Consider the following 27,004-nt stretch of genomic DNA (forward strand, 5'->3'; position numbering starts at 1 on the left):
CGCACCACGGGGACGATGGGGCATACACTGTGGCAAAGTTTATTTATTTGGACGGGACAGTGCATGTTAATGAACACATGGGCTGGACTGGAGCCTTGGGCTAATATCCAATTTCTCAAACATACTCTCATTCATCCTGGCATATTGTACATGCTTGTAGTTGCAGGAGAAACCGGAGAACTTGCTGAATCCTAAAAATGCATTATGTTTTTTTTTTCGTAGGAGGAGGAGGTTTCCTTTGCTCCAGGGGACGACCATTTTACTATTGGCCCCTTCTTCTGTGGAGGTGGTTCTGTTTATGTGGAAACAGTATAAGACAGTGGAGTGTGAGGACAGTTTCTCATTTTTGTTGAGATCATCACAACAATAACTAAGTCCTTGTTGTGCATGTCCAACACATTGATCTTTAGACTCCTAGTGTAGATCGCAAAAAGAAATGAGGAACTTCAGCAAGAATTCCCCATATTTCCAGCTGACACTTTTTTCCGACTATGGGCGCCTTCGATATCTATTCTTCATACTGTGCTTGTTGATTTACTTGACAATAATCTCTGCAAACATGATCATCCTCGTCACTATTATTCTGGAGAAATCTTTGCACCAGCCGATGTATATCTTTATCTGCTGCTTGTCTGTGAACTCACTGTACGGCTCCTCTGGTTTCTTTCCCAGGTTTTTGCATGATCTGTTGTCGGACACTCATTTTATCTCACGACCTTCATGTTTCACTCAGATCTATGTCCTTTATACTTATGTTTCATGTGAGTTCACGATCCTGGGAGCCATGGCTTACGACAGGTTCGTGGCCATCTGCCAGCCCCTTCACTATCACACTAAAATGACCGTAAAGAAGGTGTTTTGTCTCTGGACAGCCGCTGTAGTTTATTCCATTTTTTCTATTGGCCCTTGTTTATCACTGACTATTGCGTTGCCTCTATGTGGAAACAAACTACCCGGGGTTTTCTGCACAAACTGGCGTGTCGTGGCAAATTCTTGTGTGGACACTTCCTCTAATGATATTGTGGGCCGGTGTCTGACTGCTACGACTGTAATAATCCCTCTGCTGTTCGTGCTTTACTCGTACATGCGTATCCTCATCGTCTGCAAAAGAGGCAGCGCTGAGGTGAGAGGGAAGGCGCTGCAAACCTGCCTCCCACACATTGTGACCTTTGTGACGTATTCCTGCTCCGTGTTTATCGAGCTGACACTGGCCAGATTTGACACAAATAAAATCAACCCAGTAATCACAGCTGTTTTGTCAATGGAGTATCTGATGGTGCCTTCCCTCAATAACCCTCTCATCTATGGGCTGAAGCTGCCCCTGATCAGAGCTGCCATCGCTAAACGTGTCAAGATAAAGTTACTCAGGAGAACTAAAGTGTGAGCTCATGCCTGACATAAGCTCCTTTTGTAGATGCTGTCCACGCTATAGTCATGTTAAATACACACTTGGTTTATTTGTGGTAATTGTTGCTTTGTGTCATTTTTGTTAGGAATAAAAACACGGTCCACACAATAGAACCAAGACTCTCTCTCTGCAGTCTGTCACAGTCAAGAAGCACAAATCTGCACTTGTCCATAAACCTCCATCATCAAACTGAGGACCGCTCCATTTTGGACGGCACCAGTAATTTAATGGTAATTGTTTAACAGTACTGGTTTGTTCATGTTTATTTTTCAGCTGGGACGACCATGTATATGTTAAAATTAAAGAGAGGGATTTAAAAAAAGGAGAGACTCTGGAAACTTTAAGCTTCATAAACTTAAGTATAGGAACAAAATTAAAGTCATTATTGTTGAAATTGAGTAATTAGATAAGCCTCTTAATGGAGAAGTAGCTCTCTGTCACTTTTGTTACATAAAAGTACCATGTAAAAAGCTTAGAGATCCATAAATTACAATATGTAGGTAATGCAGGTGCTTTGTCTTTGAGGTCATGTGTGGCTCAGATCCAGGAGTGTGTTTTTTTCTTTATTAATCGTGAGTTAAAGCCTTAATCTCAACAGAATTTTCCCTAAATGACTCAAGCCAATCCTCATCTGGTCTGATATCTATTAATAAACTTACATATAAACATTAAACACGGATCACTGGACTTTTCTACAGTAAAAATCCTTGGCTACATGACAGGCTTTTAGGTTGCATTGATATAAACGACTAAACTTGTGCATTACAAACACGTTAGATCAGTTATTCTTTACCAGCATTTCATAAACTAAAATACAAACACTTGGCCCTCCAGCTGTGGCCAGTTTGATCTTATTACTTTAGGTGATCCAGTCCTGTTTGTCCCAGACGTCATTTGTTGCCGCTAGTATTAGCATGCTGTCGCTACAATTAGCATGCAGTCGGTTTAATTAGCATGCTGTCGCTAGCACTAGCATATTGTTGCTAGCTGCTGCATTTTGCACAGCGATCAAAAACACTTTACGGAGGTTAAAACAAACTCAGAGATTCTCCAGGTTCGGAGCTTCTAAACGAGGTACAGCACGTCTATATTCACGAAGATGCAGTTGGTGAAAGTTGTGATTTTAATACGGTGAGAACAGGCATCGGTCTAGTATATCGGTAGTAGTCCTTTGTGAGATCAATAAAGGTTTATCTTATCTTATTTTATAAGATATTTGGAATCGATTCCCAAACCGACATCATGTATTTGGCAATATCGGCTCTGATACCGGTTGGGATTGGTGCACCCCCAGTTTCATAACTTAAAAGGAATCATGACATGAACATTAGCACTCTTCAGATTAGGCTAAGCAATCCTTCCTCAGACACCAGTATGTTTGGCTTCATCCCACAGATTTGCCACATCCCATCACAACAGTGTGTTGATCAGTTCAGCCAAACTGTCCAGATCTGACTGTCCTCTGTTAGGCAGTGTGTGGAATTAGTTAAAATAGTTGTTAGTCAATGTAGCCTCATGACTGTTTATTTTAGCACAAGGCAAGCACTGCTGCGGTTTAGGGGTAAAGTCGCACCACGGGGACGATGGGGCAAACACTGTGGCAAAGTTTATTTATTTGGACGGGACAGTGCATGTTAATGAACACATGGGCTGGACTGGAGCCTTGGGCTAATATCCAATTTCTCAAACATACTCTCATTCATCCTGGCATATTGTACATGCTTGTAGTTGCAGGAGAAACCGGAGAACTTGCTGAATCCTAAAAATGCATTATGTTTTTTTTTTTGTAGGAGGAGGAGGTTTCCTTTGCTCCAGGGGACGACCATTTTACTATTGGCCCCTTCTTCTGTGGAGGTGGTTCTGTTTATGTGGAAACAGTATAAGACAGTGCAGTGTGAGGACAGTTTCTCAATTTTGTTGAGAGCATCACAACAATAACTAAATCCTTGTTGTGCATGTCCAACACATTGATCTTTAGACTCCTAGTGTAGATCGCAAAAAGAAATGAGGAACTTCAGCCAGAATCCCCCCTATTTCCAGCTGACACTTTTTTCCGACTATGGACGCCTTCGATATCTATTTTTCATACTGTGCTTGTTAATTTACTTGACAATAATCTCTGCAAACATGATCATCCTCGTCACTATTATTCTGGAGAAATCTCTGCACCAGCCGATGTATATCTTTATCTGCTGCTTGTCTGTGAACTCACTGTACGGCTCCTCTGGTTTCTTTCCCAGGTTTTTGTACGATCTGTTGTCGGACACTCATTTTATCTCACGACCTTCATGTTTCACTCAGATGTATGTCATTTATACTTATGTTTCATGTGAGTTCACGATCCTGGGAGCCATGGCTTACGACAGGCTCGTGGCCATCTGCCAGCCCCTTCACTATCACACTAAAATGACCGTAAAGAAGGTGGTTTGTCTCTGGACAGCCGCTGTAGTTTATTCCATTTTTTCTCTTGGCCCTTGTTTATCACTGACTATTGCGTTGCCTCTATGTGGAAACAAACTACCCGGGGTTTTCTGCACAAACTGGCGTATCGTGGCAAATTCTTGTGTGGACACTGCCTCTAATGATATTGTGGGCCGGTGTCTGACTGCTACGACTGTAATAATCCCTCTGCTGTTCGTGCTTTACTCGTACATGCGTATCCTCATCGTCTGCAAAAGAGGCAGCGCTGAGGTGAGAGGGAAGGCGCTGCAAACCTGCCTCCCACACATTGTGACCTTTGTGACGTATTCCTGCTCCGTGTTTATCGAGCTGACACTGGCCAGATTTGACACAAATAAAATCAACCCAGTAATCACAGCTGTTTTGTCAATGGAGTATCTGATCGTGCCTTCCCTCAATAACCCTCTCATCTATGGGCTGAAGCTGCCCCTGATCAGAGCTGCCATCGCTAAACGTGTCAAGATAAAGTTACTCAGGAGAACTAAAGTGTGAGCTCATGCCTGACATAAGCTCCTTTTGTAGATGCTGTCCACGCTATAGTCATGTTAAATACACACTTGGTTTATTTGTGGTAATTGTTGCTTTCTGTCATTTTTGTTAGGAATAAAAACACGGTCCACACAATAGAACCAAGACTCTCTCTGCAGTCTGTCACAGTCAAGAAGCACAAATCTGCACTTGTCCATAAACCTCCATCATCAAACTGAGGACCGCTCCATTTTGGAGGGCACCAGTAATTTAATGGTAATTGTTTAACAGTACTGGTTTGTTCATGTTTATTTTTCAGCTGGGACGACCATGTATATGTTAAAATTAAAGAGAGGGATTTAAAAAAAGGAGAGACTCTGGAAACTTTAAGCTTCATAAACTTAAGTATAGGAACAAAATTAAAGTCAGTATCGTTGAAATTGAGTAATTAGATAAGCCTCTTAATGGAGAAGTAGCTCTCTGTCACTTTTGTTACATAAAAGTACCATGTAAAAAGCTTAGAGATCCCTAAATTACAATATGTAGGTAACACAGGTGCTTTGTCTTTGAGGTCATGTGTGGCTCAGATCCAGGAGTGTGTTTTTTATTTATTAATCGTGAGTTAAAGCCTTAATCTCAACAGAATTTTCCCTAAATGACTCAAGCCAATCCTCATCTGGTCTGATATCTATTAATAAACTTACATATAAACATTAAACACGGATCACTGGACTTTTCTACAGTAAAAATCCTTGGCTACATGACAGGCTTTTAGGTTGCATTGATATTAACGACTAAACTTGTGCATTACAAACACGTTAGATCAGTTATTCTTTACCAGCATTTCATAAACTAAAATAAAACACTTGGCCCTCCAGCTGTGGCCAGTTTGATCTTATTACCTTAGGTGATCCAGTCCTGTTTGTCCCAGACTTCATTTGTTGCCGCTAGTATTAGCATGCTGTCGCTACAATTAGCATGCAGTCGGTTTAATTAGCATGCTGTCGCTAGCATTAGCATATTGTTGCTAGCTGCTGCATTTTGCACAGCGATCAAAAACACTTTACGGCGGTTAAAACAAACTCAAAGATTCTCCAGGTTCGGAGCTTCTAAATGAGGCACAGCACGTCTATATTCACGAAGATGCAGTTGGTGAAAGTTGTGATTTTAATAAGGTGAGAACTGGCATCGGTCTAGTATATCGGTAGTAGTCCTTTGTGAGATCAATAAAGGTTTATCTTATCTTATTTTATAAGATATTTGGAATAGATTCCCAAACCGACATCATGTATTTGAAGCAACAAACTGTAGAATAGTTTAGTGTAAATCCAATAATCCACATAGAGCTGACTTTATTACAGACTGCGCTCTCTAAACCAGAGTCTGAGCTGGATTTAACCAGAGCTTAATGTTGTTAGAGCTGCAGCGTCTGCAGTGTTTACGACATACAGGTTAACGATGCTAACTCGCGGCTAGCAGTTTTGGCCATTCTGACGCCGTTTTATGCCCAGGGGTTTATTCATCTGAAAAACTAACCCAGCGACTAAAAAGTCCTCAGAAAATCCAGATTAAAGACATACAGCATGTTTATCCATCCATTTTCTTCTGCTTTATCCGGGGCCGGGTCGCGGGGGCAGCAGTCTCAGCAGAGATGCCCAGACTTCCCGATCCACACACACCTCCTCCAGCTGTTCTGACCCCGAGGCCACACCTCCTCCAGCTGTTCTGACCCCGAGGCCACACCTCCTCCAGCTGTTCTGACCCCGAGGCCACACCTCCTCCAGCTGTTCTGACCCCGAGGCCACACCTCCTCCAGCTGTTCTGACCCCGAGGCCACACCAGGCCAGCTCGGAGACAAAGTCCCACCAGCGTGTCCTGGGTCCACGAGGCCTTGTCCCACTAGGACATGCCTGGAACACCTCCCGCGGGAGGCGACCAGGAGGTATCCGGAACAGATGCCCGAGCCACCTCAGCTGCTCCTTTCGACGTGAAGGAGCAGCGACTCTACTCCAAGCTCCTCCCGGGTAACTGAGCTCCTCACCCCCAGACACCCTGCGAAGGAAACTCATTTCGGCCGCTTGTATTCGCGATCTCGTCCTTTCGGTCATGACCCAAATCTCATGACCATAGGTGAGGATCACATGACCATAGGTGAGGATCACATGACCATAGGTGAGGATCACATGACCATAGGTGAGGATCTCATGACCATAGGTGAGGATCACATGACCATAGGTGAGGGCGGGAACGTAGATCGATCGGTAAATCGAGAGCTTTGCCCCGACTCAGCTCCCTCTTCACCACGACAGACCGATACAGCGACCGCATCACTGCTGACGCCGCACCGATCCGTCTGTCCATCTCACGCTCCATCCGTCCCTCACTGAGAACAAGAACCCGAGATACTTGAACTCCTCCACTTGAGGTAAGGACTCCCCACCGACCTGTAGAGGGGAAGGAGAACCATGGCCTCGGATTTGGAGGTGCTGATCCTCATCCCGGCCGCTACACACTCGGCTGCAAACCGCCCCAGAGCAGCTGAAGGTCCAACAGAACAACATCATCCACAAACAGCAGAGATGAGATCCTGAGGCTCCCAAACCGGACACCCTCCGGCCCCTGGCTGCACCGAGAAACTCTGTCCATAAAAGTAATGAACAGAACCGGTGACAAAGGGCAGCCCTGAGGAGACCAACACGCACCGGGAACAGGTCTGACTTACTGCCGGCAATGAACCAAGCTCCTGCTGCTCATACAGGGAACGGACAGCCCTTAACAGAGGGCCCCGGACCCCATACTCCCGGAGCACCCCCCACAGGGCACCACGAGGGACGCGGTCGAACGCTTTCTCCAGATCCACAAAACACATGTGGACTGGTTGGGCGAACTCCCACGAACCCTCGAGCACCCGATGAAGGGTATAGAGCTGGTCCAGTGTGCCACGACCAGGACGAAAACCGCATTGTTCCTCCTGGATCCGAGGTTCAACTATCGGCCGGATCCTCCTCTCCAGCACCCTGGAGTAGACCTTACCAGGGACGCTAAGGAGGGTGATTCCTCTGTAATTGGAACACACCCTCCGATCCCCCTTCTTAAAGAGAGGGACCACCACCCCGGTCTGCCAATCCAGGGGCGCTGTCCCCGACCGCCACGCGATGTTGCAGAGACGTGTCAGCCAAGACAGTCCTACAACATCCAGAGACTTAAGGTACTCAGGGCGAATCTCATCCACCCCCGGAGCCACCGAGGAGCTTTCTCACCACCTCGGTGACTTTAGCTTGGGTGATGGGCGAGGCCACCTCCGAGTCCCCAGCCTCTGCTTCCTCATTGGAAGACGTGACGACGGGATTGAGGAGGTCCTCGAAGTGCTCCTTCCACCGTCCGACGACATCCCCAGTCAAGGTCAGCAGCCCCCCACCCGCACTGTACACAGTACTGGTGAAGCACTGCTTCCCCCTCCTGAGGCGCCGGATGGTTTGCCAGAATCTCTTCGAGGCCGACCGATAGTCCTCCTCCATGGCTTCTCCGAACTCCTCCCAGACCCGAGTTTTTGCCTCTGCGACCGTACGAGCTGCAGCAGCTTGGCCTGCTGGTACCTCTCAGCTGCCTCCGGAGTCCCACAAGCCAACAAGGCCAGGTAGGACTCCTTCTTCAGATTGATGGCATCCCTTACTTCCGGGCGCCACCACCGGGTTCGGGGATTGCCGCCGCGACAGGCACCAGAGACCTTACGGCCACAACTACGAGCAGCCGCATCGACAATGGAGGAGGAAAACCACTCGGACTCCATGTCCCCAGCCTCCCTCGGAATCTGGGTGAAGCTCCTCCGGAGGTGGGAGTTGAAGACCCCGTTGACAGAGGGATCCGCCAGACGTTCCCAGCAGACCCTCACAACACGCTTGGGCCTGCCAGGTCTGACCGGCTTCCTCCCCTGCCAGCGGATCCAGCTCACCACCAGGTGGTGATCGGTTGACAGCTCCGCCCCTCTCTTCACCCGAGTGTCCGAGACACGCGGCCGGAGATCAGACGACACAACTACAAAGTCGATCATCGACCTCCTGCCGAGGGTGTCCTGGTGCCACGTGCACTTATGGACACCCTTGTGCTCAAACATGGTGTTCGTTATGGACAAACCGTGACTAGCACAGAAGTCCAATAACAGAACACCACTCGGGTTCAGATCGGGGAGGCCGTTCTTCCCAATCACCCCCTCCCAGGTCTCACTGTCGTTACCCACATGGGCGTTGAAGTCCCCCAGCAGAACAATGGAGTCCCCAGTCGGAGCACTATCTAGTACCCCTCCCAGGGACTCCAAGAAGGCCGGGTACTCTGCACCGATGTTGGGCCTGTAGGCCGAGACAACGGTGAGAGACCTGTCCCCGACCCGAAGGCGTAGGGACGCGACCCTCTCGTCCACTGGGGTGAACTCCAACACGTGACGGCTGAGCTGGGGGGATATGAGCAAACCCACCCCAGCCCGCCGCCTCTCCCCGCGGGCAACTCCAGAAACATGGAGAGTCCAGCCTCTCTCCAGGAGTTGGGATCCGGAACCCAAGCTGTGCGTGGAGTTGAGCCCGACTATATCTAGCCGGTATCTCTCAACCTCCCGCACAAGCTCAGGCTCCTCCCCCTCAGCGAAGTGACGTTCCATGTCCCGAACGCCAGAAGCTGCGCATGTGGACCAGGTCGTCGAGGCACCGGCCTCTGACCGCCACCCAGTCCTCTCCGCACCCGACCCCTACGGATCCCTCTGCGGGTGGTGGGTCCACAGGAGGGCGGGCCCACGTCGTCCCTTCGGGCTGTGCCCGGCCGGGCCCTGTGGGCAAAGGCCCGGCCACCAGACGCTCGCGTTCGGGCCCCAACCCCAGGTCTGGCTCCAGGGTGGGGCCCCGGCTGCGCCATGCCGGGCGGCGTCACGGTCCTTGTATGTCGTACGTCCATAGAAGTCTTTTGAACTGCTCTTCGTCTGACCCGTCACCTCGGACCTGTTTGCCATGGGAGACCCTACCAGGGGCATAAAGCCCCAGACAACAGAGCTCCTCGGATCATTCGGGCACTCAAACAACCCCACCACGTTAAGGTGGCAGCTCATGGGGTTGCAGCATGTTTATATTGAGCCAAAATGAGCTGCAGCAGAACAATGAAAACGCTGTAGCTACTCGCTAAGTTACTACAAACACACGAGAATATCTACAGGAGCTGAAGTAAACACGAAAAGAGACCATTTAAGTAACATCTCAATACTATTGTTAAATAAAAACACATACATGAATAAAGCTCAGGCATTGGGAGCTTTAGGACATTATATTGAATGAAGAAAAGATAAATGGCATCAGCACAATTCTAATATAACTGCTCTTAAATGTGTTGCCTACTTTACTTAAGGAAATGTACATGAGTAAATTAACTAATTACAAACCAATCTGCTGTGGAAAAAAAAGAACGTTGAAGAAAATGCCTTGTACTCGTATCTGTATTCGGTATCGGCGAGTACTTAAATCAAAGTACTCGTAACGGTTTTTAGAAAAAGTGGTATCGGTGCATCCCTACCTTCAACTAAGTAGCTCGGCTAGCTACAAGCCTAGCCAAACGTTGCCAAGCAACGCGCAAACTTTTGGGAACTATTTGCCGCAGAAATCATTAAATAAACCTTTCGGCCTTGATAAAAGTGTACGAAGTTTATGTTGTGTGTGTTCAGTTGGCAAATGGCCGTATAATAAGTGTAATGACCAGCGTTCAATACATTATCCCTTACACAAAACCCTGGAAGGTTCCGTCAGCCCATGACAGAAATCATTCGTCTTTGACTCTCCTACTTATTTAAGTTTATTCTTGCTAAATCCTAATAATGCATTATGTTATTTTTTTGTAGGAGGTTTCCTTTGCTCCAGGGGACGACCATTTTACTATTGGCCCCTTCTTCTGTGGAGGTGGTTCTGTTTATGTGGAAACAGTATAAGACAGTGCAGTGTGAGGACAGTTTCTCATTTTTGTTGAGAGCATCACAACAATAACTAAATCCTTGTTGTGCATGTCCAACACATTGATCTTTAGACTCCTAGTGAAGATCGCAAAAAGAAATGAGGAACTTCAGCCAGAATTCCCCCTATTTCCAGCTGACACTTTTTTCCAACCATGGACGCCTACAATATCTATTTTTCATACTGTGCTTGTTGATTTACTTGACAATAATCTCTGCAAACATGGTCGTCCTCGTCACTATTATTCTGGAGAAATCTCTGCACCAGCCGATGTATATCTTTATCTGCTGCTTGTCTGTGAACTCACTGTACGGCTCTTCTGGTTTCTTTCTCAGGTTTTTGTACGATCTGTTGTCGGACACTCATTTTATCTCACGACCTTCATGTTTCACTCAGATATATGTCATTTATACTTATGTTTCATGTGAGTTCACGATCCTGGGAGCCATGGCTTACGACAGGTTCGTGGCCATCTGCCAGCCCCTTCACTATCACTCTAAAATGACCGTAAAGAAGGTGGTTTGTCTCTGGACAGCCGCTGTAGTTTATCCTGCTTTTGCCATCGGCTCCGGTTTATTTATGGCTGTTGAGTTGCCTCTTTGTGGAAACAAACTACCTGGGCTTTTCTGCACAAACTGGCGTGTTGTGGCAAATTCTTGTGTGGACACTACTCCCAATGATATTGTGGGCCGGTATGTCGCTGCTACGACAATAATAATCCCTCTGCTGTTCGTGCTTTACTCGTACATGCGTATCCTCATCGTCTGCAAAAGAGGCAGCGCTGAGGTGAGAGGGAAGGCGCTGCAAACCTGCGTCCCACATTTGATTACATTTGTGACGTATTCCTGCTCCGTGTTTATCGAGGTGTCGCTGGCCAGATTTGACACGAATAAAATCGACCCAGTAATCACAGCTGTTTTGTCTCTGGAGTATCTGATCGTGCCTTCGCTCAATAACCCTCTCATCTATGGGCTGAAGCTGCCCCTGATCAGAGCTGCCATCGCTAAACGTGTCAAGATAAAGTTACTCAGTAGATGCTGTCCACGCTTGTCACTTTAAAAAAGCGACAAACGTGAATACATACACATTGTTTATTTGTGGTAATTTGTGGTAATTGGAAAAAAACGACCGACATAACACAGCTGAGACTCTGCAGTCTGTCACAGTCAAGAATCACAACACTGTGCTTGTCCATAAACCTCCATCATCAAACCAGGCTGAGGACCGTTCCATTTTGGAGGGCACCAGTACTTTAATGGTTGCCAAATTGTCTCACAGTACTGGTATGTATATGCATCCATAATAAACATGTTTTTTGAGCAAAACTCACACGTTTTATCATTCATTTGAGTTGGGACCACCATATATGTCAAGATTCAAAATGAAAGAGGGATTTGAAAAAAAAAAAGGAGAGAAAGAAAAAGACCTAACCATCGCCAAGAAGATTATCCCCATGAACTAGAAATCAAAGAATCTGCAGAATGATTTTATCACAACTTTCAATCGATTAATTTTTTTGATTAATCGCACTTGTGAAATTTGATTAATCCCAGCTATTTTTTCTCTAATAATTCATTTCAATGTTAATACTTGGCCGACATAAAACACTGACATTTAAAGCATTTGCTTCATAATTCTATGGGAGACGGGGATCTCTTAACAGTAGCTCTCACTCAACATTAATCACATTTTAGATTTACTGTGGGTGATGACCATTTTGAACAGAATCTGGAAACTTTTAGGTTTATAAAGCAGAGTATAAGGACACAATTAAAGTCATTTTCGTTTCATGCATAAGTAGCTCCCTGTCACTTTTGTTACATAAAAGTAGTCAATCATGTAAAAAGCTTGGAGATCCCTGGACTACAACATGTAGGCCTAGTTAATACAGGTGCTTTGTCTTTCAGGTCATGTGTGTGTTCAGATCCAGGAGTGTGTTTGGTCAAAGTATGTGATGTGATTCATTCAATTAATCACGGTTATATTTAGGCCCGAGCAACAGGCATGCAGTGTCCCACGAGGGACTAATTAAAATCGTTAACGGGGGACGAAAACGCAAGAATTCACGTAGCAAACGTTAACCGATATGCAAGTAACGGGTCAAAACGTAGTGCTCCGCAAGCTCTAATTTTGGGTGGGGTTTGCGAGAAAAAATAATAAACGTTGGCTCAGTGGCGCACCCTCAAACAGGCAGTTTACATTGACTCAAAGTGACATTGGCCAGGGACATAGACCACGTCAGGACATGTAAAAAAATGATATTATGACCCCGCCCTAAATGCTACAGGAAGTCGGCCATCTTGGCCCAAACCTCAAACCTTCAAAATCGTACCTCTTGAACTTCTGGCCCCTGATCCCCGAGTTTTCAATGGAAAGCCTCCAATTTTGGCCAACATGTCCCAAACCCCTGTGGCTTTCAAAATCATCAACTACATTTTTTTTAAACTATTGGGCGTGGTCATGACAAGGCCGCAACTGAGAGGCCATTTTCAGCAAATTTCAAAGCCTCATATCTTTCACAGCCTTTGTCGGATTGGAACGGACCCAATCCGGCGTGCGTGCACATTCCCAGACCTGGACCTAATGGTGTGCACACGCAGCCGCTATCGCCAAAAATGCTTTTAAATTGGCTTGTAAGTGGCTTGTAAGTGGCTTGTAAGTGGCTTGTAAGTGGCCCACCCATCCTTTGTGAAAATGGCCAGAGTTCTTTGCCTGGCAGCATGTTGGACTCAGTCAGAGTTTCTCCTGAAATTCGTACATTTTCCAAATTTCCCCCTTAAATCACGAAAGCCACAGTTTTAGACTCGTACAGACTTATACTAACCCTCTGTCAGCGAAAGAAGTTTTAATTTGGACGTTCGTTTTTGGCTGCAAATTCAGCTTTTTCTGGACTGTACAATCACAGGAAGTTCAGTCCGGCTGTTTCCTGTCCGCCTCTCTGTGTGTTCCTCGTGCTATAAGATAAGATAAGATAAGATAAACCTTTATTGATCTCACAAAGGAGAAATTCACTTGTTACAGTCGGCGTTACTTCACAGTCTTATTGTACAGTCTGACAGCAGTGGGGATGAAGGCTTTGCGGTAGCGCTCCGTCCTGCACTGAGGGTGTCTCAGTCTGCCACTGAGAGAGCTGCTCAGCTCTTCTACAGTCCCGTGCAGTGGGTGGGAGGTGTTGTCCATGATGGAGGTGAGCTTGGCTAACACCCTCCTGTCCCTCACCTCCTCCACAGAGTCCAGGGGGCAGCCCAGGACGGAGCTGGCCCTCCTGACCAGCTTGTTCAGTCTGTATATATATATCTTATATATGGGTCACACGACAATATTGCTTCACATTTCGACCGAGCACCCTCTCAACAAATCTTTGGACGGCCAGGGGAATTCACTCTAATTACAAAATGATTAAATATATTATTACCCAAACTGTGATCACGTTTTTTGCAAATACACAACTGTGGTCTTTCATAAGATTAATGGAAAATCTGCTATGTTGTTTACTCTCTGTGTAGCTTCATTGGTAGAGTGCTGGTTTCCCATCTGTAAGGTTGCTGGATCAATCCCAGCCTTGACCCTTTTTTTTCCTTTTTTTAAATTTGGACTCTGCACTTAAAGAACATGAATCACCTTTCTTTGTAGAAGGTTCATACTGTCTTCTTAGGTTAAGGCTATTGTAGTTTTGTTTCTTATAGTAAGACAGAAAGGTTTAGTTTACCTGCTTGACTAGTTTCGATCACTTCCTGTGATCTTCCTCAGAAGCGACACCTGGTGGTGGAGGTGTCGTGTCGTAGGCAGCTTACATGGATTTTCCAGATCATGAACTGGGACAATGCCAGGGTCATCCGTGCCGAAAGTAACAAGTATCACCGCTGGATCAGAGAAGCCATCGAGATCAGGAAACGTGCACCAACATCTATGAACCGGGACGAGGGAGCGTACACCTTATCACACACTTGGGACGCCGTCCTGGAGAAGGCGCCAGTCAGTAGGGGGCGTAAGCTCTCCCTACTGACTGGAAAATCCATGTAAGCTGCCTACGACACGACACCTCCACCACCAGGTGTCGCTTCTGAGGAAGATCACAGGAAGTGATCGAAACTAGTCAAGCAGGTAAACTAAACCTTTCTGTCTTACTATAAGAAACAAAACTACAATAACATGAATCACCGCCTATAGTTCCACCCTCATTAAAAACGGGGAAATAACCCCTCTCCTTCACTGGGGTGCTGGGACCTAATTTCAGCCCGTGAATTTAGAGAATCCTCGCCCTTATTTGTTTGTATGGACTTATAGCTCAGTGATAGTGTGGTCGTCTCAGCCTTGACACTTTTTAAAAATGCTTTCTCCTTTTACATGGGCCGCTGCACACACAAGTTTAAAACACATGAGGTCGCTTCACCGTGTGACATTGGACAGATGGTCTGATCAGTGCAGAGCTCGGGAATGACTCTCCTATCTTTATAACAATTATGGAAATCCCATGAACGAGGGATGAAATAATCATACACATTATCAAAGTTATACTTTATTAATCACCGTAGGAAAATGTGTTCTCTGTATTTGACCCATCCTCAATGCCGCCGGGGCGACCTGTCGGAGCATAACCAGCATCACCTGGTGCTCGGGGACCCGTCTCCAGATGTGAAGCCAAGCTGATGGTCAGAAACACCTGGCTAACCTATTGTACGTGTTTTTAGTGGTAGGGGAAACCGGAGTACCCAGAAAACCTACGCAAACAGAAAGGCCCCATCCAGGTGGGAATCAAACCCAGGACCTTCTAGCTGTGAACACGAGCGCTAACTGCTGCGCTACCGTGCCACCCAACATTATTGAAGTTTTTTCTTGCTAAATCCTAATAATGCATTGTATTATATTATTTTTTATTTTTTTATGAAACCTCCTTTGCTCCAGGGGACGACCATTTTACTATAGGCCATGACTTCTCTGTGGGTGGTTCTGCTTATGTGGGAAAGGTATAAGACAGTGGAGTGTGAGGACAGTTTCTCATTTTTGTTGAGATCATCACAACAATAACTAAGTCCTTGCTGTGAATGTCGAATATTTTGCTCTTTACCTGCCTAGTGTAGACCACAAAAAGAAATGAGGAACTTCAGCCAGAATCCCCCCTTTTTCCAGCTGACACTTTTTTCCGACTATGGACGCCTTCGATATCTATTTTTCATGCTGTGCTTGTTGATTTACTTGACAATAATCTCTGCAAACATGATCATCCTCGTCACTATTATTCTGGAGAAATCTCTGCACCAGCCGATGTATATCTTTATCTGCTGCTTGTCTGTGAACTCACTGTACGGCTCCTCTGGTTTCTTTCCCAGGTTTTTGTACGATCTGTTGTCGGACACTCATTTTATCTCACGACCTTCATGTTTCACTCAGATATATGTCATTTATACATATGCTTCATGTGAGTTCACGATCCTGGGAGCCATGGCTTACGACAGGTTCGTGGCCATCTGCCAGCCCCTTCACTATCACACTAAAATGACCATAAGGAAAGTGGTTTGTCTCTGGACAGCTGCTGTAGTTTATCCCATTTTTGCTATTGGCCATTGTTTATCACTGACTGTTGAGTTGCCTCTATGTGGAAACAAACTACCTGGGTTTTTATGCACAAACTGGCGTGTTGTGGCACATTCTTGTGTGGACACTACTTCCAATGATATTGTGGGCCGGTTTGTGGCTGCTACAACAATAATAATCCCTCTGCTGTTTGTGTTTTACTCGTACATGCGTATCCTCATCGTCTGCAAAAGAGGCAGCGCTGAGGTGAGAGGGAAGGCGCTGCAAACCTGCCTCCCACACATGGTGACCTTTGTGACGTATTCCTGCTCCGTGTTTATCGAGCAGTTGCTGACCAGATTTGACCCGAAAAAAATCAACCCAGTAATCACAGCTGTTTTGTCCATGGAGTATCTGATGGTGCCTTCGATCAACAACCCTCTCATCTATGGGCTGAAGCTGCCCCTGATCAGAGCTGCCATCGCTAAACGTGTCAAGATAAAGTTACTCAGGAGAACTAAAGTGTGAGCTCATGCCTGACATAAGCTCCTTTTGTAGATGCTGTCCACGCTATAGTCATGTTAAATACACACTTGGTTTATTTGTGGTAATTGTTGCTTTGTGTCATTTTTGTTAGGAATAAAAACACGGTCCACACAATAGAACCAAGACTCTCTCTGCAGTCTGTCACAGTCAAGAAGCACAAATCTGCACTTGTCCATAAACCTCCATCATCAAACTGAGGACCGCTCCATTTTGGAGGGCACCAGTAATTTAATGGTAATTGTTTAACAGTACTGGTTTGTTCATGTTTATTTTTCAGCTGGGACGACCATGTATATGTTAAAATTAAAGAGAGGGATTTAAAAAAAGGAGACTCTGGAAACGTTAAGCTTCATAAACTTAAGTATAAGAACAAAATTAAAGTCATTATCGTTGAAATTGAGTAATTAGATAAGCCTCTTTGATGGAGAAGTAGCTCTCTGTCACTTTTGTTACATAAAAGTACCATGTAAAAAGCTTAGAGATCCCTAAATTACAATATGTAGGTAACACAGGTGCTTTGTCTTTGAGGTCATGTGTGGCTCAGATCCAGGAGTGTGTTTTTTTCTTTATTAATCATGAGTTAAAGCCTTAATCTCAACAGAATTTTCCCTAAATGACTCAAGCCGATCCTCATCTGGTCTGATATCTATTAATAAACTAACATATAAACATTAAACACGGATCACTGGACTTTTCTACAGTAAAAATCCTTGGCTACATGACAGGCTTTTAGGTTGCATTGATATAAACGACTAAACTTGTGCATTATAAATACGTTCTTTACCAGCATTTCATAAACTAAAATACAAACACTTGGCCCTCCAGCTGTGGCCAGTTTGAGGTGATCCAGTCCTGTTTGTCCCAGACTTCATTTGTTGCCGCTAGTATTAGCATGCTGTCGCTACAATTAGCATGCAGTCGGTTTAATTAGCATGCTGTCGCTAGCATTAGCATATTGTTGCTAGCTGCTGCATTTTGCACAGCGATCAAAAACACTTTACGGAGGTTAAAACAAACTCAGAGATTCTCCAGGTTCGGAGCTTCTAAACGAGGTACAGCACGTCTATATTCACGAAGATGTAGTTGGTGAAAGTTGTGATTTTAATAAGGTGAGAACTGGCATCGGTCTAGTATATCGGTAGTAGTCCTTTGTGAGATCAATAAAGGTTTATCTTATCTTATTTTATAAGATATTTGGAATAGATTCCAAAACCGACATCATGTATTTGAAGCAACAAACTGTAGAATAGTTTAGTGTAAATCCAATAATCCACATAGAGCTGACTTTATTACAGACTGCGCTCTCTAAACCAGAGTCTGAGCTGGATTTAACCAGAGCTTAATGTTGTTAGAGCTGCAGCGTCTGCAGTGTTTACGACATACAGGTTAACGATGCTAACTCGCGGCTAGCAGTTTTGGCCATTCTGACGCCGTTTTATGCCCAGGGGTTTATTCATCTGAAAAACTAACCCAGCGACTAAAAAGTCCTCAGAAAATCCAGATTAAAGACATACAGCATGTTTATCCATCCATTTTCTTGTGCTTTATCCGGGGCCGGGTCGCGGGGGCAGCAGTCTCAGCAGAGATGCCCAGACTTCCCGATCCACACACACCTCCTCCAGCTGTTCTGACCCCGAGGCCACACCTCCTCCTGCTGTTCTGACCCCGAGGCCACACCTCCTCCAGCTGTTCTGACCCCGAGGCCACACCAGGCCAGCTCGGAGACAAAGTCCCACCAGCGTGTCCTGGGTCCACGACGCCTTGTCCCACTAGGACATGCCTGGAACACCTCCCGCTGGAGGCGACCAGGAGGCATCCGGAACAGATGCCCGAGCCACCTCAGCTGCTCCTTTTGACGTGAAGGAGCAGCGACTCTACTCCGAGCTCCTCCCGGGTAACTGAGCTCCTCACCCGATCTCGGAGGGTGCGCCCAGCCACCCTGCGAAGGAAACTCATTTCGGCTGCTTGTATTCGCGATCTCGTCCTTTCGGTCATGACCCAAATCTCATGACCATAGGTGAGGGCGGGAACGTAGATCGATCGGTAAATCGAGAGCTTTGCCCCGACTCAGCTCCCTCTTCACCACGACAGACCGATACAGCGACCGCATCACTGCTGACGCCGCACCGATCCGTCTGTCGATCTCACGCTCCATCCGTCCCTCACTGAGAACAAGACCTGAGATACTTGAACTCCTCCACTTGAGGTAAGGACTCCCCACCGACCTGTAGAGGGGAAGGAGAACCATGGCCTCAGATTTGGAGGTGCTGATCCTCATCCCGGCCGCTTCACACTCGGCTGCAAACCGCCCCAGGGCAGCTGAAGGTCCAACAGAACAACATCATCTGCAAACAGCAGAGATGAGACTCTGAGGCTCCCAAACCGGACACCCTCCGGCCCCTGGCTGCGCCGAGAAACTCTGTCCATAAAAGTAATGAACAGAACCGGTGACAAAGGGCAGCCCTGAGGAGACCAACACGCACCGGGAACAGGTCTGACTTACTGCCGGCAATGAACCAAGCTCCTGCTGCTCATACAGGGAACGGACAGCCCTTAGCAGAGGGCCAAGGACCCCATGTCCCGAACGCCAGAAGCTGTGCATGTGGACCAGGTCGTCGAGGCACCGGCCTCTGACTGCCACCCAGTCCTCTCCGCACCCGACCCCTACGGATCCCTCTGCGGGTGGTGGGTCCACAGGAGGGCGGGCCCACGTTGTCCCTTCGGGCTGTGCCCGGCCTGGCCCCGTGGGCAGAGGCCCGGCCACCAGACGCTCGAGTTCGGGCCCCAACCCCAGGTCTGGCTCCAGGGTGGGGCCCTGGCTGCGCCATGCCGGGCGGCGTCACGGTCCTTGTATGTCGTACGTCCATAGAAGTCTTTTGAACTGCTCTTCGTCTGACCCGTCACCTCGGACCTGTTTGCCATGGGAGACCCTACCAGGGGCATAAAGCCCCAGACAACAGAGCTCCTCGGATCATTCGGGCTCTCAAACAACCCCACCACGTTAAGGTGGCAGCTCATGGGGTTGCAGCATGTTTATATTGAGCCAAAATGAGCTGCAGCAGAACAATGAAAACGCTGTAGCTACTCGCTAAGTTACTACAAACACACGAGAAAATCTACAGAAGCTGAAGTAAAGACGAAAAGAGACCATTTAAGTAACATCTCAATACTATTGTTCAATAAAAATACATAAATGAATAAAGCACAGGCATTGGAAGCTTTAGGACATTATATTGAATGAAGAAAAGATAAATGGCATCAGCACAATTCTAATATAACTGCTCTTAAATGTGTTGCCTACTTTACTTAAGGAAATGTACATGAGTAAATTAACTAACTACAAACCAATCTGCTGTGGAAAAAAAAGAACGTTGAAGAAAATGCCTTGTACTCGTATCTGTATTCGGTATCGGCGAGTACTTAAATCCAAGTACTCGTAACGGTTTTAGAAAAAGTGGTATCGGTGCCTCCCTACCTTCAACTAAGTAGCTCGGCTAGCTACAAGCCTAGCCAAACGTTGCCAAGCAACGCGCAAACTTTTGGGAACTATTTGCCGCAGAAATCATTAAATAAACCTTTCGGCCTTGATAAAAGTGTACGAAGTTTATGTTGTGTGTGTTCAGTTGGCAAATGGCCGTATAATAAGTGTAATGACCAGCGTTCAATACATTATCCCTTACACAAAACCCTGGCAGGTTCTGTCAGCCCATGACAGAAATCTCCTACTTATTTAAGTTTATTCTTGCTAAATCCTAATAATGCATTATGTTTTTTTTTTTGTAGGAGGAGGTTTCCTTTGCTCCAGGGGACGACCATTTTACTATTGGCCCCTTCTTCTGTGGAGGTGGTTCTGTTTATGTGGAAACAGTATAAGACAGTGCAGTGTGAGGACAGTTTCTCATTTTTGTTGAGAGCATCACAACAATAACCAAGTCCTTGTTGTGCATGTCCAACACATTGATCTTTAGACTCCTAGTGTAGATCGCAAAAAGAAATGAGGAACTTCAGCCAGAATTCCAACCATTTCCAGCTGACACTTTTTTCCAACCATGGACGCCTACAATATCTATTTTTCATACTGTGCTTGTTGATTTACTTGACAATAATCTCTGCAAACATGGTCGTCCTCGTCACTATTATTCTGGAGAAATCTCTGCACCAGCCGATGTATATCTTTATCTGCTGCTTGTCTGTGAACTCACTGTACGGCTCTTCTGGTTTCTTTCTCAGGTTTTTGTACGATCTGTTGTCGGACACTCATTTTATCTCACGACCTTCATGTTTCACTCAGATCTATGTCATTTATACATATGTTTCATGTGAGTTCACGATCCTGGGAGCCATGGCTTACGACAGGTTCGTGGCCATCTGCCAGCCCCTTCACTACCACACTAAAATGACCGTAAAGAAAGTGTTTTGTCTCTGGACAGCTGCTGTAGTTTATCCAGCTTTTGCCATCGGCTCCGGTTTATTTATGGCTGTTGAGTTGCCTCTTTGTGGAAACAAACTACCTGGGCTTTTCTGCACAAACTGGCGTGTTGTGGCAAATTCTTGTGTGGACACTACTCCCAATGATATCGTGGGCCGGTATGTGGCTGCTACGACAATAATAATCCCTCTGCTGTTTGTGTTTTACTCGTACATGCGTATCCTCATCGTCTGCAAAAGAGGCAGCGCTGAGGTGAGAGGGAAGGCGCTGCAAACCTGCGTCCCACATTTGATAACATTTGTGACCTACTCCTGCTCCGTGTTTATCGAGGTGTCGCTGGCCAGATTTGACACGAATAAAATCAACCCAGTAATCACAGCTGTTTTGTCTCTGGAGTATCTGATCGTGCCTTCGCTCAATAACCCTCTCATCTATGGGCTGAAGCTGCCCCTGATCAGAGCTGCCATCGCTAAACGTGTCAAGATAAAGTTACTCAGTAGATGCTGTCCACGCTTGTCACTGTAAAAAAGTGACAAACGTGAATACATACACATTGTTTATTTGTGGTAATTTGTGGTAATTGGAAAAAAAGCGACCGACATAACACGGCTGAGACTCTGCAGTCTGTCACAGTCAAGAATCACAACACTGTGCTTGTCTATAAACCTCCATCATCAAACCAGGCTGAGGACCGTTCCATTTTGGAGGGCACCAGTACTTTAATGGTTGCCAAATTGTCTCACAGTACTGGTTTGTATATGCATCCATAATAAACATGTTTTTTGAGCAAAACTCACACGTTTTATCATTCATTTGAGCTGGGACCACCATATATGTCAAGATTCAAAATGAAAGAGGGATTTGACAAAAAAAAAGGAGAGAAAGAAAAAGACCTAACCATCGCCAAGAAGATTATCCCCATGAACTAGAAATCAAAGAATCTGCAGAATGATTTTATCACAACTTTCAATCGATTAATTTTTTTTGATTAATCGCACTTGTGAAATTTGATTAATCCCAGCTATTTTTTCTCTAACAATTCATTTCATTGTTAATACTTGGCCGACATAAAACACTGACATTTAAAGCATTTGCTTCATAATTTTATGGGAAACGGGGATCTCTAAACAGTAGCTCTCACTCAACATTAATCGCATTTTAGATTTACTTTGGATGAAGACCATTTTGAACAGAATCTGGAAACTTTTAGGTTCATAAAGTAGAGAATAAGGACACAATTAAAGTCGTTTTCGTTTCATGCATAAGTAGCTCCCTGTCACTTTTGTTACATAAAAGTAGTCAATCATGTAAAAAGCTTGGAGATCCCTGGACTACAATATGTAGGCCTAGTTAATACAGGTGCTTTGTCTTTCAGGTCATGTGTGTGTTCAGATCCAGGAGTGCGTTTGGTCAGTATGTGATGTGATTCATTCAATTAATCACGGTTATATTTAGGCCCGAGCAACGGACACGCAGTGTCCCACGAGGGACTAATTAAAATCGTTAACGGGGGACGAAAACGCAAGAATTCACGTAGCAAACGTGAACCGATATGCAAGTAACAGGGGTCAATCGTAGTGCTCCGCAAGCTCTAATTTTGGGTGGGGTTCGCGAGAGAAAATAATAAAAGTTGGCTCTGTGGTGCCCCCTCAAACAGGCAGTTTACATTGACTCAAAGTGACATTGGCCAGGGACATAGACCACGTCAGGACATGTAAAAAATTATATTATGACCCCGCCCTAAATGTTACAGGAAGTCGGCCATCTTGGCCCAAACCTCAAACCTTCAAAATCGTACCTCTTGAACTTCTGGCCCCTGATCCCCGAGTTTTCAATGGAAAGCCCCCAATTTTGGACAACATGTCCCAAACCCATGTGGCTTTCAAAATCATCAACTACATTTTTTTTTAAATTAATGGGCGTGGTCATGACAAGGCCGCAACTGAGAGACCATTTTCAGCAAATTTCAAAGCCTCATATCTTTCACACACTTTGTCGGATTGGAACGGACCCAATCCGGCGCGCGTGCACATTCCCAGACCTGGACCTAATGGTGTGCACACGAAACCGCTTTCGCCAAAAATGCTTTTAATTTGGCTTGTAAGTGACTTGTAAGTGGCTTGTAAGTGGCTTGTAAGTGGCTTGTAAGTGGCTTGTAAGTGGCTTGTAAGTGGCTTGTAAGTGGCCCGCCCATCCTCCATGAAAATAGCCAGAGGTCTTTGCCTGGCAGCATGTTGGACTCAGTCAGAGTTTCTCCTGAAATTCGTACATTTTCCAAATTTCCCCCTTAAATCACGAAAGCCACAGTTTTAGACTCGTACAGACTTATACTAACCCTCTGTCAGCGAAAGAAGTTTTAATTTGGACGTTTTTGGCTGCAAATTCAGCTTTTTCTGGACTGTACTATCACAGGAAGTTCAGTCCGGCTGTTTCCTGTCCGCCTCTCTGTGTGTTCCTCGTGCTATAAGATAAGATAAGATAAACCTTTATTGATCTCAAAAAGGAGAAATTCACTTGTTACAGTTGGCGTTACTTCACAGTCTCATTGCACAGTCTGACAGCAGTGGGGATGAAGGCTTTGCGGTAGCGCTCCGTCCTGCACTGAGGGTGTCTCAGTCTGCCACTGAGAGAGCTGCTCACCTCTTCTACAGTTCCGTGCAGTGGGTGGGAGATGTTGTCCATGATGGAGGTGAGCTTGGCTAACACCCTCCTGTCCCTCACCTCCTCCACAGAGTCCAGGGGGCAGCCCAGGACGGAGCTGGCCCTCCTGACTAGCTTGTTCAGTCTGTATATATATATCTTATATATGGGTCACACGACAATATTGCTTCACATTTCAACCGAGCACCCTCTCAAAAAATCTTTGGACGGCCAGGGGAATTCACTCTAATTACAAATTCAATATATTATTGCCCAAACTGTGATCACGTTTTTTGCAAATACACAACTGTGGTCTTTCATAAGATTAATGGAAAATCTGCTATGTTGTTTACTCTCTGTGTAGCTTCATTGGTAGAGTGCTGGGTTCCCATCTGTAAGGTTGCTGGATCAATCCCAGCCTTGACCCTTTTTTTCCCCTTTTTTTTCTTTTGGACTCTGCACTTAAAGAACATGAATCACCGCCTATGGTTCCACCCTCATTAAAAACGGGGAAATAACCCCTCTCCTTCACTGGGGTGCTGGGACCTAATTTCAGCCCGTGAATTTAGAGAATCCTCGCCCTTATTTGTTTGTATGGACTTATAGCTCAGTGATAGTGTGGTCGTCTCAGCCTTGACACTTTTTAAAAATGCTTTCTCCTTTTACATGGGCCGCTGCAAACTTGTCCAAGTTTAAGACACATGAGGTCGCTTTACCGTGTGACATTGGACAGATGTTCTGATCAGTGCAGAGCTCGGGAATGACTCTCCTATCTTTATAACAATTATGGAAATACCATGAACGAGGGATGAAATAATCATACACATTATCTAAGTTATACTTTATTAATCACCATAGGAAAATGTGTTCTCTGCATTTGACCCATCCTCAATGCTGCCGGAGCGACCTGTAGGAGCAGTGAGCCGCCAGCATAACCTGGTGCTCGGGGACCCGTCTCCAGATGTGAAGCCAAGCTGATGGTCAGAAACACCTGGCTAACCTATTGTACGTGTTTTTAGTGGTAGGGGAAACCAGAGTACCCAGAAAACCTACGCAAACACGGGAAGAAGATGCAAACTCCAAACAGAAAGGCCCCATCCAGGTGGGAATCAAACCCGGGACCTTCTAGCTGTGAACACGAGCGCTAACCGCTGCGCTACCGTGCCACCCAACATTATTGAAGTTTTTTCTTGCTAAATCCTAATAATGCATTGTATTATATTATTTTTATTTTTTTATGAAACCTCCTTTGCTCCAGGGGACGACCATTTTACTATAGGCCATGACTTCTCTGTGGGTGGTTCTGCTTATGTGGAAAAGGTATAAGACAGTGCAGTGTGAGGACAGTTTTTCATTTTTGTTGAGACCATCACAACTATAACTAAGTCCTTGCTGTGAATGTCGCATATTTTGCTCTTGACCTGCCTCGTGTAGATCACAAAAAGAAATGAGGAACTTCAGCCAGAATCCCCCCTATTTCCAGCTGACACTTTTTTCCGACTATGGACGCCTTCGATATCTATTTTTCATACTGTGCTTGTTGATTTACTTGACAATAATCTCTGCAAACACGATCATCCTCGTCACTATTATTCTGGAGAAATCTCTGCACCAGCCGATGTATATCTTTATCTGCTGCTTGTCTGTGAACTCACTGTACGGCTCCTCTGGTTTCTTTCCCAGGTTTTTGTACGATCTGTTGTCGGACACTCATTTTATCTCACGACCTTCATGTTTCACTCAGATATATATCATTTATACATGCGCTTCATGTGAGTTCACGATCCTGGGAGCCATGGCTTACGACAGGTTCGTGGCCATCTGCCAGCCCCTTCACTATCACACTAAAATGACCATAAGGAAAGTGTTTTGTCTCTGGACAGCTGCTGTAGTTTATCCTGCTTTTGCCCTCGGCTCCGGTGTATTTATGACTGTTGAGTTGCCTCTATGTGGAAACAAACTACCTGGGCTTTTCTGCACAAACTGGCGTGTGGTGGAAAATTCTTGTGTGGACACTGCCTATATCGATATCGTGGGCCGGTACGTGGCTGTTACGACTGTAATAATCCCTCTGCTGTTCGTGCTTTACTCGTACATGCGTATCCTCATCGTCTGCAAAAGAGGCAGCGCTGAGGTGAGAGGGAAGGCGCTGCAAACCTGCCTCCCACACATGGTGACCTTTGTGACCTACTCCTGCTCCGTGTTTATCGAGCAGTTGCTGACCAGATTTGACCCGAAAAAAATCAACCCAGTAATCACAGCTTTTTTGTCAATGGAGTATCTGATGGTGCCTTCGATCAATAACCCTCTCATCTATGGGCTGAAGCTGCCCCTGATCAGAGCTGCCATCACTAAACGTGTCAAGATAAAGTTACTCAGGAGAACTAAAGTGTGAGCTCATGCCTGACATAAGCTCCTTTTGTAGATGCTGCCCATGTCACATTAAATATACAATTTGTTCATTTGTGGTAACTGTTGCTCTGTGTCATTTTTGTTAGGAATAAAAACACGGTCCACACAATAGAACCAAGACTCTCTCTGCAGTCTGTCACAGTCAAGAAGCACAAAACGGCACTTGTCCATAAACCTCCATCATCAAACCAAGCTGAGGACCTTTTTTGATCATTCATTTGAGCTGGGACGACCGTGTATGTCAAGATTAAAAAACAAAAAAGACAAAAACAGGGATGAAAGCACTACAAAAAAACATTAAAAAATTGACAACATTAATCATGTTTTCTCTAAAGTAGAGTAAAGGACAAAATTAAAGTCATTTTCGTTGAATGGCATCATTAGACAAGCCTCTTTTATGCATTAGTAGCTCTCCGTCGCTTTTGTTACATAAAAGTGCCTCATCATGTGAAAAGCTTGGAGACCCCTGGTTTACAGTATGTCGTTAATACAAGAGGTTTGTCTTTCAGGTCATGCATGTGTTCAGATCCAGGAGTGTGTTTGGTCAAAACATGTGATGTGATTAATTTAATTAATCAGCTACTTTATTACAACCCTGTGAACTGCTACCTTAACGTGGTGGGGTTGTTTGAGTGCCCGAATGATCCGAGGAGCTCTGTTGTCTGGGGCTTTATGCCCCTGGTCGGGTCTCCCATGGCAAACAGGTCTGAGGTGACGGGTCAGACGAAGAGCAGCTCAGAAGACTCTTATGGACGTACAACATACAAGGACCGTGACGCCGCCCGGCATGGCGCAGCCGGGGCCCCACCCTGGAGCCAGACCTGGGGTTGGGGCCCGAACGCGAGCGTCTGGTGGCCGGGCCTCTGCCCACGGGGCCACATGGAACGTCACTTTGCTGGGGGGGAAGGAGCCTGAGCTTGTGCGGGAGGTTGAGAGATACCGACTAGATATAGTCGGGCTCACCTCCACGCACAGCTTGGGTTCCGGATCCCAACTCCTGAAGAGAGGCTGGACTCTCCATTTTTCTGGAGTTGCCCGTGGGGAGAGGCGGCGGGCTGGGGTGGGTTTGCTCATATCCCCCCAGCTCAGCCGTCACGTGTTGGAGTTCACCCCGGTGGACGAGAGGGTCGCGTCCCTACGCCTTCG

General features: G+C 45.9%; 7 protein-coding genes across 7 annotated transcripts in view; all 7 read left to right on the forward strand.

Annotated features, from left to right (window-relative positions):
• Positions 1–27,004, forward strand: part of LOC306968079 (NACHT, LRR and PYD domains-containing protein 5-like) — a 429,270-nt gene that overhangs the window by 351,248 nt on the left and 51,018 nt on the right. The gene's annotated exons all lie outside the window — the stretch shown is intronic.
• On the forward strand, positions 560–1,384 carry LOC306968357 (olfactory receptor 51L1-like; the record flags this gene model as incomplete). Its single annotated transcript, XM_079563700.1, has 1 exon — positions 560–1,384. The coding sequence occupies one exon, from the start codon at positions 560–562 to the stop codon at positions 1,382–1,384; it is 825 nt and encodes a 274-aa protein (XP_079419826.1).
• LOC306968358 (olfactory receptor 51L1-like) lies at positions 3,536–4,360 on the forward strand (the record flags this gene model as incomplete). The annotated part of the gene is made up of 1 exon (XM_079563701.1): positions 3,536–4,360. The coding sequence occupies one exon, from the start codon at positions 3,536–3,538 to the stop codon at positions 4,358–4,360; it is 825 nt and encodes a 274-aa protein (XP_079419827.1).
• LOC306968360 (olfactory receptor 10R2-like) lies at positions 10,417–11,376 on the forward strand (the record flags this gene model as incomplete). The annotated part of the gene is made up of 1 exon (XM_079563704.1): positions 10,417–11,376. The coding sequence occupies one exon, from the start codon at positions 10,417–10,419 to the stop codon at positions 11,374–11,376; it is 960 nt and encodes a 319-aa protein (XP_079419830.1).
• On the forward strand, positions 15,535–16,359 carry LOC306968361 (olfactory receptor 51L1-like; the record flags this gene model as incomplete). Its single annotated transcript, XM_079563705.1, has 1 exon — positions 15,535–16,359. One exon carries the CDS (start codon positions 15,535–15,537, stop codon positions 16,357–16,359), a length of 825 nt encoding a protein of 274 aa, XP_079419831.1.
• On the forward strand, positions 20,372–21,331 carry LOC306968362 (olfactory receptor 10R2-like; the record flags this gene model as incomplete). The annotated part of the gene is made up of 1 exon (XM_079563706.1): positions 20,372–21,331. One exon carries the CDS (start codon positions 20,372–20,374, stop codon positions 21,329–21,331), a length of 960 nt encoding a protein of 319 aa, XP_079419832.1.
• LOC306968363 (olfactory receptor 10A3-like) lies at positions 24,894–25,841 on the forward strand (the record flags this gene model as incomplete). The annotated part of the gene is made up of 1 exon (XM_079563707.1): positions 24,894–25,841. The coding sequence occupies one exon, from the start codon at positions 24,894–24,896 to the stop codon at positions 25,839–25,841; it is 948 nt and encodes a 315-aa protein (XP_079419833.1).

This window comes from Gobius niger (genome assembly GCF_951799975.1).
Source record: "Gobius niger genome assembly, chromosome: 9".
NCBI classification, from domain to species: domain Eukaryota; kingdom Metazoa; phylum Chordata; class Actinopteri; order Gobiiformes; family Gobiidae; genus Gobius; species Gobius niger.